At 33.9% G+C, this 12,706-nt stretch overlaps 1 protein-coding gene across 1 annotated transcript in view; it reads left to right on the forward strand.

The window, feature by feature from the left end:
* The window catches only part of SGCZ (sarcoglycan zeta), a 459,573-nt gene that overhangs the window by 252,644 nt on the left and 194,223 nt on the right, over positions 1 to 12,706 (forward strand). Inside the window, exon 2 of the mRNA XM_055335292.1 lies at positions 6,028 to 6,129. Coding sequence (XP_055191267.1) covers positions 6,028 to 6,129 — 102 coding nt within the window. The remainder of the gene's footprint in view (positions 1 to 6,027; positions 6,130 to 12,706) is intronic.

A 12,706-nucleotide genomic window follows, 5' to 3' on the forward strand; every position in this document is an offset into this window, starting at 1 on the left:
GGCTGTCAACTTACATTTTGTTTGTTCTTTCTCTTGTGCTTGGGGAAAAATAGCTTATTATAAATTATAAATAACATCAGCTTAAAACAGGTATGAAAGAGGGAAAAAAGAACATGCTTAGATATTTTAAGGAGAATTTCTCCTTAATTAGGAGTGGGGAATTAAACAATTTTTTAATTCACTTAGCATACAGTAAGGAATAAATAACAAAGAGACACTTAAAAGTGGTTCGTAATTGTTTTTGAACCATCTAATACTTCAATCTCCTTGTATGGTTCTTTACTAAAAATATTTAATCCCCAAGACCTCACAAAATAATTTATCATACTAGGCTTCAGTTTGTCTCTAAATAGCCTCTTTAAGGTCATTTCCTCATGCAAATTGAAGTATAGAATGAATATCATTAGATAATCAAGGCCATAAAAATACTATATTTATCTCCCTTTTTAATCAGCTTCTTTTGAAATAATGCTAGTAATTTGGAAGGAATTTATCTTTGATTTTAACCAGAAAAAAAAAATTCAGAATGTATATTTAATTATCTTCTGGGTACTAGATTCTTTCATCTTTCTTTGAAAACCTTTTTTTTTTTTTTAATATTTAATCAAGCACTTGAGGCTCCTGGGTGGCTCAGTTGGTTGAGCATCCAACTCTTGATTTCAGCTCAAGTCATGATCTCAAAGTCTTGAGATCAAGCCCTGTTGTCAGGCTCATGAACAGAGCATGGAACCTGCTTAAGATTCCACACCCACCCTGCCTCCCTCCAAAAAATTCTCTCTCTCTCTCTCTCTCTCTCTCACTGCCCCTTCCCCCCCCCAAAAAAAATCAAGTACTAGATTTTGTATATTATTTAATGATCTCCTCAATTTTTAAAATTTTTCTCAATTCCATGTCAACATGCTCATTACTTTGAAAGTTACATTTGCCTATAAAGGCATAACTGAAATCCTGAGGTTAGCCACTGTCCAAACAGCTTTTCCAATACCAGACAGCTAAGCATCATAAAGAACCTTGTGTGGCTATTGTGGACATGGCTGCTAGAAACATCAGGGTGCAGGTGTCCCGGCGTTTCATTGCATCTGAATCTTTGGGGTAAATCCCTAACAGTGCAATTGCTGGGTCGTAGCACCCAGTGCTCATCCCGTCAAGTGTCCCCCTCAGTGCCCGTCAACCATTCACCCCCACCCCCTGCCCTCCTCCCCTTCCACCACCCCTAGTTCATTTCTCAGAGTTAGGAGTCTTTATGTTCTGTCTCCCTTTCTGATATTTCCCCCACATTTCTTCTCCCTTCCCTTATATTCCCTTTCACTATTATTCACATTCCCCAAATGAATAAGAACATACACTGTTTGTCCTTCTCCGATTGACTTACTTCACTCAGCATAATACCCTCCAGTTCCATCCACGTTGAAGCAAATGGTGGGTATTTGTCGTTTCTAATGGCTGAGTAATATTCCATTGTATACATAAACCACATCTTCTTTATCCATTCATCTTTCGATGGACACCGAGGCTCCTATAAAAATTAATTTATTAAAAAAAAAAAGAACCTTGTGTGAAGACAGAGCGCACTAGGGTAAGATCATTGCAAAGTTATGAGTGTGGATTTTAAATTAAAATGACATGGCTACCAACATTCTTTGTTTACATTATATCCCCAATTTACTTTAATGTCAATTTCTCATAATAAATTCCTCCAAAATATTTCTCAGCAAAGTATTTTCCATCTTGTCCAAAAAATCAAGTGCATGAAAATTATAATAAAGATTGTTTAAAGTTTATAAAGATAAATTCTATGAATTTTGGTGATAGCATGATTTTTTATAAGGATATGAATTTAATTTTTTGTTTTATTTTTTATCTCATAAAGATCTAAATTCTACTGATCAATTAAATACTCAGGCATTCAGTTACTACATACCACATAAAACCACTGTTAGAAGGACTATGTTAGAAGAAGGAGTACATCTATAAGGAAGATGATTTACTTTTTAAGAAAATATAAGTGTATACACAACTAAAATTATAATCAGAATATGATACAGTTTATGAAAAAAATATAAAGTATTTTGGATATACAGAGTAGAAAGTTTCAAATCCAATCTGTCTGGCTTCACATTCCCTTCTAAAATGACGCTACACTGTCTATCAAGAGTAGGTGAGTGATTTGGAAGATTACTAGATGAAAAAACTGCATCATAACTATAATGATGATAAAGCTTGATACAGAGTCTACTCAAGGTCAAAGATAATCTCTCAAAATAACAATATGATTCTTATATTAATGATATGAGACAAAAATGTAAGTTATTTTTATGAATATGTTTATAATGGCTAAAGCTATTGAGTACTACTATGTAAGTTAGGTTTATTGTGAGTTCTTCATATCCTCATACAGTCCTTGCAATAAATACATTAAGTTGTGGTTTTATGGCTTTTATTGGAGATACACATAAGGCACAAATAAATTAGTTAAGTTCAAGCTTACATTGAATGAAGATGATAAAGCCAAGGTTGAGGCCTGAGCCATAGGTATATTAAATTCTCTACTTTCTCATGTTTTGGCAATGTCATCCTTAACCACAAATCCAGAAGTTATTTTCTCCATTTTAGATGCTGAAGGGGCCAAGAGTATAGTGAATCAGGAAAGTATAGTGATAGTAAGAATAAAATCACGTTCTAATGTTCCTGCAGAAGGGAAACCAGATTATTTCACCATCTCATATATTATAAATGGACTTGGTACATGCATGTGAAGATCAGATTGATTATATACTGAATATGTGATGCACCTTTATGTATTTTACAACTACATCTGAATAACATGTAAGAACCTGAATATTCATTTTTTAATTCAAAATAGGAGAAATAAACGGAAGGACAAATGGACATGGTAGAGTGAGGTTAGATTCAAAGCACAATATTATCCTAACACTCCTATTTACACAGTGGAAATCTATTTCATCTAATTTAAATGAAATATATTTATATGCCACAAAATATATATTATATAGAAAATATAAAAAGAAAACATTGTGTTTAATTTTCAAAACTTTTCAAACTTAGATTTGCATATTGTATAAGTAATACCATGGTTAACTTTGGATGTTCAGTTCTTTTATTTCTCACCACCTTATGAAAATATTTTTTAAGGTTAATGTTGAACTGGGAATTATGATTATAATACAATTTATTTCTATTGCTCGGAGTTAGACTAACAGTTGCATTAGATGTTTCCATAGCAACTTCATGGGAAACATTTCAGAACACTTCCTTCCGACAGGCATTTGAGACTATATATGGAGAGTCACTATGTGAGATTTAGTCAAGAAAATACCTCAGGAACAAAATAATATTTTAAAGTAATGTGTCATTTCCTATTTTTTTTTTTCTGAATTACAGAGCATTTGGTCTCCATTTTGCTTCTGCCCACTGCTAAGGTGTTCTTCAGGCCTCATGATGTCTAGAATTTCTTTTTTACCTTCACGATCTCACAATCTGAAGTTCCATTTTTTAAATCATAAACTTGTGTTAATATTTTTCATATTTCTTAACTCCTATGAATTCGACCATTAATTGATTATCAGTTGTCATGCCCTAAACTTGTACTATTTTTGCTGTTCAATATTGCTGTTCTGACTGTGCTTGTCTCTAGCCAATGAGAAAAATTATGGTCAGCTATTTGAGGGGCTTCATTTTTTTGCGACTTTGGTACACCACATGCTTCTGACCTTCAGTCATTCCTGCTTAGCAAATCCTTAGTGTTGATTCTCTTTCCCTGTTAATTCCACCAGTTTCTGTTCCTAAATAGGTATAATGTTGCCAAATGATATTGATTAGAGCCAATAAATGAGTGATCATATAATTGATGTCTAAATCACTTTTCACTTTTGAAAGTAAAAGAGGATATTATAAAACCAGCTCTGTCTCAAAGAAACTGGGGTGTGTCATCCCAACAATAGTAGACCTATTTTCTTATCAGAATAAGTCTTCAGTGATGCCTGAAACTCTCTTTTTTAAAATTAAAAAAGGTCAATTCCCTATGAGACATTTCCAGTGTTAGCTTTATATTTGAGTCTCAAGAAATGAATCCCTTCATCCCAAGTTTAATTCAACCAGAATTCATTATTCTGTCTTTCCAAGAGGATTGAGATTTCCACCATGTCAGAATCTCTCTCTCTCAGTAGTGATTTTCTTTCTGTGACTTAAGAAGAAGAAGAAGAAGAAGAAGAAGAAGAAGAAGAAGAAGAAGAAGAAGAAGAAGTCGTCCTTTAGGGTGTCTGTGTAGCTCAATTGGTTAAGTGTCTGTCTTCAGCTAAGGTCATGATCCCAAGGTCCTGGGATTGAGCCCTGCATCAGGCCCCCTGCTCAGTGAGGAGTCCGCTTCTCTCCCTGCTTATGCTCAAACTCTCTCTCTCTCTCTTTCTATCTCAAATAAATAATTTTGTTTTTTTAAAAAAAGTCCTTTAACTCTTACTCAAAATTCTGATCATTGTTATACTACTTCATTGACTTTCTTTGGGGACAGGAGGTGGGGCCGGCCAGGTGGTAGAGGCTGGAGCTATCATAATTCCTTGGCTTTCTTCCTACACAGATCATAGCATGAAATGCTTCTTTCCAATGCATAGACCTGGTCATTATCCAAGAATTTCTCCTTGGTTTTATAGACATCTTTCTGCAGAGGACTTGCTCATGCATCATAGAAGATTCAAGCTTGCCTTAAGCAATTGTCATTCTCCAAACCCTCTTTCTTACAGATGTACTAGTTGATGGATAAATATTTGAATTCTCAATGATACCTCAAAGTTAGCAAGTCCAGAACTAAACTCATTTTGCCTTTGAGCATGTTAATTTCATTATTCCTATTTAAAAAATCACTGCATTTCCTTATTTGGTCATAGCCACAATATCTGAGATTAGTTATGAATGTCCCTATTTTCAGTATCTCCATGTAAAATTAGTCACCTGGTCTTGTAGGCTGTTCTTCCCCCATACTGCTTATAAGTATTACCAAGTTGTGCCTTGTTCCTGCTATTTTGTCAGGTCCACCTAGTGCTCCTACCAGATTAATTGAAAACCATAATTCTGATACTTTCAAGCCATCGAGCTATTCCAGAACTTTTTATGTTTCTTCTGCTTGAGTTTGATGTTAGTACAGATTCTACCTTTGCATTCATGGCTTTCCTTTCTCTGGCTTCAAAACAACTCCCAGTTATCCATATATTAGCCAGATGGGATGGCATGCTGTTTCTTAATGTTAGAGAATGTTCATTCTCTTTCTCCCTCTATGGGCATCTCCTGTTGAAACTCCATATTCTTAAGACCCTTCTTGTGGTTAATAGTTAATCTCTTCCTTGAGAAATTGTTCACTCTCTTCTCAAATTTGAAAGTTTTCTTTAATTTCTTTTAGCACTCCATTCTTACTTTTAAAATTTATTTTATTCTATCTCATAAATGTTACTTATATACTTGTTTCTTCTTCCTTATAGTGTATTGTTTTCTAAAGGAGAGGACATGAGCTTTACTCATGGTTTGAGTACAGGAGCATCATGCTTACTTACACTAGCCAGTTATTAAGTACTTGTTGAAATCATTGTACAAATGTGACTATTTAACTATTGTAGAAATATGTGTATACCTGTAATGTAAAAATATTATTAGAAATCTCTGCACAGCAAAGTTGTTTCCACTAGTGAGGTAGCAAATATCATTATACCCCCAAAATAGTTAAATGGGCTGATGCATGAAAAAAATACAGGATTTTTTCATAGATAAATCCTAGTCTCTGATAGAGCTAAGAAAGGATACCAGGTCCTTAATAGACCTCTTTTCCTGTTCATTTTAAACAGAGCCCTCTATATGCATGCAAACTGCTGCAATCATTCATTAAGTAGATTCAATCTCTCATTTTCCTTAAATCATCACTGATTTGAGCTTATTGTTTTCTCAATTTAGCCCGAAGAAAATTATGGCCAGTTATTCATTCTCTAAGTAACCTAAAAGTGAACTATATTTCATTGCTTGTAGGATGGTATGGGAAATCTGAGAGTCACCAAGAAGGGAATCCGACTTGAAGGTATATCTGAGTTTCTACTTCCATTGTATGTGAAAGAAATTCATTCCCGAAAGGTATGTGATACTGGCTTTGGCTTACTGTAAAAGATAATTTAGAGATTATGTTTTAGTTTGAAATAAGAGGATAGAACCCCTGTATCTCTTTAATATGTATTTAGTTTCCTTAAGATAAAGATTGATTTGAAGAAATCAAGACAGTAAAACAGTTGAAAAACCAGTGGAGAGCGTTAGTTTTAAACTGAAAAATTAGAGAACCATTTTGAATTAAACTTCAGTGTCGTTTTCTTTATTCTATAAATTTGCCCCTCTATTTTCAGTAGAAGTTAGAAATATACAGGTATAGTAATTTCAAAAGGGGCATTTGATATATTTTGAGTAACTTTTGCAGGAAACATTGACTTGAATAAATGATTCTATTTCAGTATTTTATAAATCTTTTTAGCTCAAATGAACATGCATTTCCTAATAAAGATGGAGTCTTATTATAGATATTAAAATTACTTTTGAATGGACATTATTTAAATAAGTAAGAATATTTATCCATTCAAATGTGTGGGTGTGCATATGTGTGCCTTGTGGGTATTTTATCACTTAGTAACATGCTGAAAATCAAGATTGTAGCTTAGCCATTGCGCACTTTGGCTTAAGTATGTTACTTTTCAGAAAGTAGCAAGTATTATTGGGTACATGAAAATATAACTAGAATCTTTCAAATCTATTAGGCATATGTGCATATGTATGGAAATGTAGTAAGTCAGAAATAATGGAAAGCTTGTTATATATAAAATGTCGAAATATTACTAACCATATTTCATTAATATGAAAGTCTATTTTAGACTAAAATAATTTTTCATTCCACTCATATGATATATTAGCAAATGGGTTTCATAGTAAGCCATAATTTGATAATTTGCTTCAAAGGTATTTTTCCATTACATATCAAAGTGAAAACAGAAGATTCTTTTCTATAAAACTTTTAATTGGGTTAATTATATTAACTTTAAATTTTATTTTGTCATATATGAACCTGCAGAGCTTCACAAATACACTATATTGATTTCTACTCTAGGCACTAGAAATATTACATTGAGAGATTACTTGCTGGATTTGCGGCAGACAAATAATAGGATAAACGCATGTATGAACACCTGAACTTACTATAAAAATGAATAAATTTAAAATAAACTTGTATTTTTGTTTTATTTTCTTGTTATGAAAACTGAAAGACTAACATGCACACCCAAGTGAGTGCCATCCCTCTGCCTGGAAATCACTACCACTCAGTTATTTACTACCTTTTTCTTGTGATTGGCACTATTAAATGCTTTAATATTTGAAGGAATGAAAACTTACACATAGAAATCAAGAAATTACTTAACACAAGAAGGTGAGAATAATCATAGGCAGGAACTTCTTTGAAAACATATCCACTGATTAGTCCAGGAACAGCGAAGATTTATCTTCAAAGCCATTTAGATCAATTTGGAGTGGCTGCCTGGAATCCAACTTAGAAGAATTGGTAAGCACTTCAACCAACAGGCAGGTCATAGAATTTATCTGCCCAGCCAGAACATTTTTGAGAGTATCAACAGCCATAAACTAGGATTCTCCTGGGAAACTGGAATATATGTTTACACCTTCAGTTCACCAAACAAAAAAGAGTCCACTGATGTGTTAGCTTTAAAGTGTGGGGTGGTGACAGTCAGGCTCCCTGACTTCTATCCGTAGGGAAGTTCACAACCTCAAGTGCATAAACATTTCAAAACCCACTGTTGATTGAAATCTCTATGCTCCTTTCACATCCCAGACCTGTTGCTTGTCCTCCTCAAGTCTCTATTATCCTTGTCTCTCCGTGACTGCAAAGCCTGGCACTGCAAGAGTGGGTGGGACCCTGTACCCTCCACAGTCAGACAGGAGGCTGGGTGTGACAACAGGGAAAAATAGAGACTCATTTCTTCTTTGAAAATTTCTTTACACACACACTACAAAAATAAGTATTTAAAATAGAGATAAAAATCTGTCTTTTATGAGCAGTTCTCGCATTAGGATTCTCTTGTCTGTGCATGTATGCAGTTGCTCATTCTCTGCCATCAAGCCTATTCACTGTTTTAAAAAGCTACCCACAGTTTCCCTGAGTTTGAGTTTTCTCATCAATAAAATGAGTTTAGTAGATATTTATCAAAACACTTAATTTTCAGCTTAGGAAAGAATACCAGAATTTCAGTAATACTAGAGGAAGTGAGATTTTTTAAAACCCCATTATACATTTCAGTATTTACACACATTTTCATGTATTTGAATATTTTTATAATAAAATGTCAAAGCTCCAGTAGGTTTAAGTTAAGGGAATCTGTTAAATTCAAAAGGTACTTCTAAAGATTCAATTAAGATGAGAAAAATACTACTACTGTGTACAACAATTTTAATTTGTGTGAATTTTTTTCCTGCAATTTTGATTTGGGTGTGTATGTGTGTGTATATGTGTGTTTTCCTGCATTAATGCTAGTGGGTAGCTCTCTTTATATTTAGTTAGTAGTCCACTCTGAAATGAAGAATTTTCTTATTTAAAGTAACTTCCTGGTTATGTAGGTATTTAACCCCATATGACTACACAGAGAGATCTCTATTAATCAAAAAAATACAGTTGTCCACAGACACACTTACCTAATATCCTAACCTACTAAACCATGAGCTGTTTCTGCTTTAAGCTAACTGATTCCCTGCCCCTACCAACAGATATCTATAGGTATTTGAAATTTATTATTATACATCACAGTTTACTCTTCATGTTTTTAAAACATCAGCATTTTTTTTAGGTGGTCCATAAATATCAGTACACAGAGAAGCATTATATTTATGTTTGAAATATCTTTTTTTTTTATTTATGATAGGCACATAGTGAGAGAGAGAGAGAGAGGCAGAGACATAGGCAGAGGGAGAAGCAGGCTTCATGCACCGGGAGCCCAACGTGGGATTCGATCCTGGGTCTCCAGGATCGCGCCCTGGGCCAAAGGCAGGCACCAAACCGCTGCGCCACCCAGGGATCCCTAAGTTTGAAATATCTTAAAAATTCAATACATCTTTCAGAATTAGCAACATTTTTTTCAGAAAGTAAGCACTTACTGAATATTTTAGTGAAATGTAAATATATAGTTTTCTTCGAATAGGAAAAATATGAAGGATATGGGATCTGAGGCCACCTTACATAAATGATAACAATGATAATAAGATTTTGAATCAATCTTCAATGCACATGATCTAACATGAGGTCAAAATCTTTGATCTATCGGGAAATTAGAACATGTAATCACCACATTTTTTTCTTTTATGTAATTAGTGTATTCCCAAGGTTTCATGAGTCCAGGGAACTAAGGTGGTTAAATCACCTACATTCCACTGATTCTTGCCTGAAAAAATTGCATTGTGCAGTTCTCTAGAACTTGTTGTATTAAATAACCCAACCTCATCTGATATTAACGGAACAGCTGTCTTATTCATATTTTGTTCTGTTCAAGTGTTCTTAATTAAGGTACTACCTCACCATTGACCCCTATCACAGCATCCTTCAAAACAAACTTATAATTGTCCTGGGGGAACTGCTACCAGATAATTTCAATTCCAGTAACTCCACAGCAAAGCAAAGTTAAATTTGGGCTCTTGGGACTCCTGTGTTAGCAGAGCTGGGAGTAAGGCCATGCTCTCCCCTTTACCTACAGTCATTGCACTTGACTTCAAAACTGGGATACTCAGTTCTTGGTCACAACCAGTTTTTGGCATTGTGTGTTTAATTATCCTTTACAGAGTTCAGACAGAAAGCCATGGGGCTAGGCAAACACAGCAAACCTCGCACCTGCTTACACAACATGCTGATCTCCTAGCCCCTATCTTTCAGGTACATTGGCAAATCTCCTCTATACAAACCAATTCATACGAATAGATATCTATCTGCAGGCTTGTGTAATCATTTTGTTATCATATTGTTATCATTACCATTTTACATTTAAGTGTTTAATTAAGTGTGTATTATTTTACTATAATGTCTTTATTCAAGTTGAAAACACAAATCACTCCCAAAGTCTTCACACTCAGAAAAGAAACTATTAACGCCTGATAGATATCATCCCAATTATATAATTACACATCTGCACAAATAAAAGGATAAGTATGGAGACATGTATATGCTACTTATAATGAATGTTATACATGGTTTAATAGATGAAAAATCTGAAATAAATGGGAAAGCATTACTGAGCTTAAATATTTCTTCACCACAAGAATGTTTAGGAAAAAACTTGTCTTTATGGTTAAGAATAAAAGACTATGAATATCATTAAGAAGCTAGATGCATTAGCTCCATGTTTTAATCTCAGACAGTATTCATTAACTCCCTGCAGTGCAATCTACGGTGATTAGCTCCTCTCCAATTTGTCCTTACCCCACTTCATTTTCATTTTTTTAATAATTCTATTATTTTAACTTTGTCAGAGTTCATAATATTTACATTCTGTTCTGCAACTTTAATTGCATTGGCACTTTGGTCCTAATTCTACAGATAGATGGCTGCAGTACTAACTAACCATCAGCTCCTTTTATTATGGATTCTTCAGGACTGAGTTCATTATTCCAGTCATTCCCTCCTTACTTGTATTTCATTGTTAATTAGTTTTGTTAATCCTTGAAATATTTCATGCTGAAGGTGTCTGACTATTATCTTTATTCTTTTCTGGAAATAATATTATTGGTTCATCCCTTCTTTTCCTGTTAACTAATTGCCCTCTTAAATTCCACTACTGAATTTTGTTTGTGGACAGCCTGGTATGTTTCTCCTGCTGGCGACATGAATGTTCTGCCTAGATACCTGATACGTTTTTTACCATTTTGTTCTAGGGAAATGTTATCTATTATATGACTCAATATCTTTCATTTTCATTTGTTCAGGTCTTCCCTTCAGAGAAAGCAATAATTCTTGTGTTGATCATCTTTGTCATCCATAGCTAGCATAATTTCTCTATTTTTAAACTCTTGATTGTTCTCTGAATACAAGTAATTGTCATTATCTGCAGCCTTTCTCCTGGTCTTTAGTTTGTTTTTCTCCATTTGAATTTTGCCCTTGCTCTCTCTAATTCTTTTATTTTATGTATAAGGTGTTCCAATTCTCTGAATTTTCTATAGGCCCACAGTCTCATTGTAAATCATATTAGGTTATTTTATTGTCTTTGAGCTATGGTTTTATTAAAATTTAAAATTTATCATTTATAAAAAGCATTTGCCTGCTCTAGTTTGAATGATCTCTAGTGAATCACAATTTGAGGTAGGAGAATTACTATCTAGTTATTTTGTTTCACCAGTGAGATGGTTGGGGAGAAGAAGAGGTGCCACTAAATGACATGCCAACCAGATGTGGACTATTTTAATCCCATGGGTCTTAGTGGGCTTTTCTGCCTCTACAAAATTCGTCCATTGGTATATATTCTTGGCAGCCTGTTTGTACTATCTACTTTACCACCCCCCTTTTTTCTATTCACATCAGTTTATTTAGGTTAGACTTCTCTGAAATGTATTAACACTCCTTTTCTTCTGGTGACATGGATGAAATAATTTCTTTCTTTTCTTGGCTTCCACTTTTTCAAGTTTATAGCATAAGCTTACAATCAGGAAATTGTTGGCTGTTCCAAGAAAAAACATTTTTTTAAAGAAAGAATTGTAGGCCACCTGAGTGGCCCAGTGGGTTAAGCATCTGCCTTCAACTGAAGTCATGATCTCGGATCCTGGAATGGAGCCCCACATTGGGTTCCCTGCTCAACAAGGGGTCTGCTTCTCCCTCTCCTGCTCCACTCCCACCCTTAGCCCTTGCTGTCTGTCAGTCTGTCTCTCTCTCCTCAAATGAACAAAATCTGAGAGAAAAGAAAGAAAAAGAAAGAAAGAAAGAAAGAAAGAAAGAAAGAAAGAAAGAAAGAAAGAAAGAAAGAAAAAATTGTGGCTTAATTTGATAAGTAGTGAAGGAGAGAAGTTTTTGAAAACTTTTCTATTTGGATATATGGTATTAGGTAAGATTATTCCTTCTCTCCCTCCTTCCTTTTTCTTTCTTTCTTTCTTTCTTTCTTTCTTTCTTTCTTTCTTTCTTTCTTCTTTCTTTCTTTCTTTCTTCTTCTTTCTTCTTTCTTTTTCTTTCTTTCTTTCTTTCTTTTTTCCCAATAGCCCCTAATACTATAATTTGAATAGTCCATTTGTCCTATCACAGATATGATATATAACTTTTTCATATACTGCATTCTTAAATGTACCTGGATTTATTTCTGGTCTCTCTGTTCTGTTCTATTGACATGCTTAGACTAAAACCAAACTTTAAGGAATGTTTTTTTATAACTGTGAGAGCAAGTTCTTTTTTATTACTCTTTTTCAAAAGTTTTTGCCTATTGTGCATTTTTTCTTCCAAATGAACTTAATAATCAGCTGTCAAGTCTCATAAAAATTCCTGTTGAGAACTTAATTATGGTTAATTTAATTTGTGGGAAATTGACATCTTTATAGTTTTGAGTTATCCTATCTAGGTACATGACTTCTCTTTTCATTTTTTTTCAGAACTTACTTGCATTGCTCAGGAACATTTCTTAATATCTTTTTCATATAA

This window comes from Nyctereutes procyonoides, unplaced genomic scaffold (assembly GCF_905146905.1).
Source record: "Nyctereutes procyonoides isolate TBG_1078 unplaced genomic scaffold, NYPRO_anot_genome, whole genome shotgun sequence".
Classification (NCBI taxonomy): Eukaryota; Metazoa; Chordata; class Mammalia; order Carnivora; family Canidae; genus Nyctereutes; species Nyctereutes procyonoides.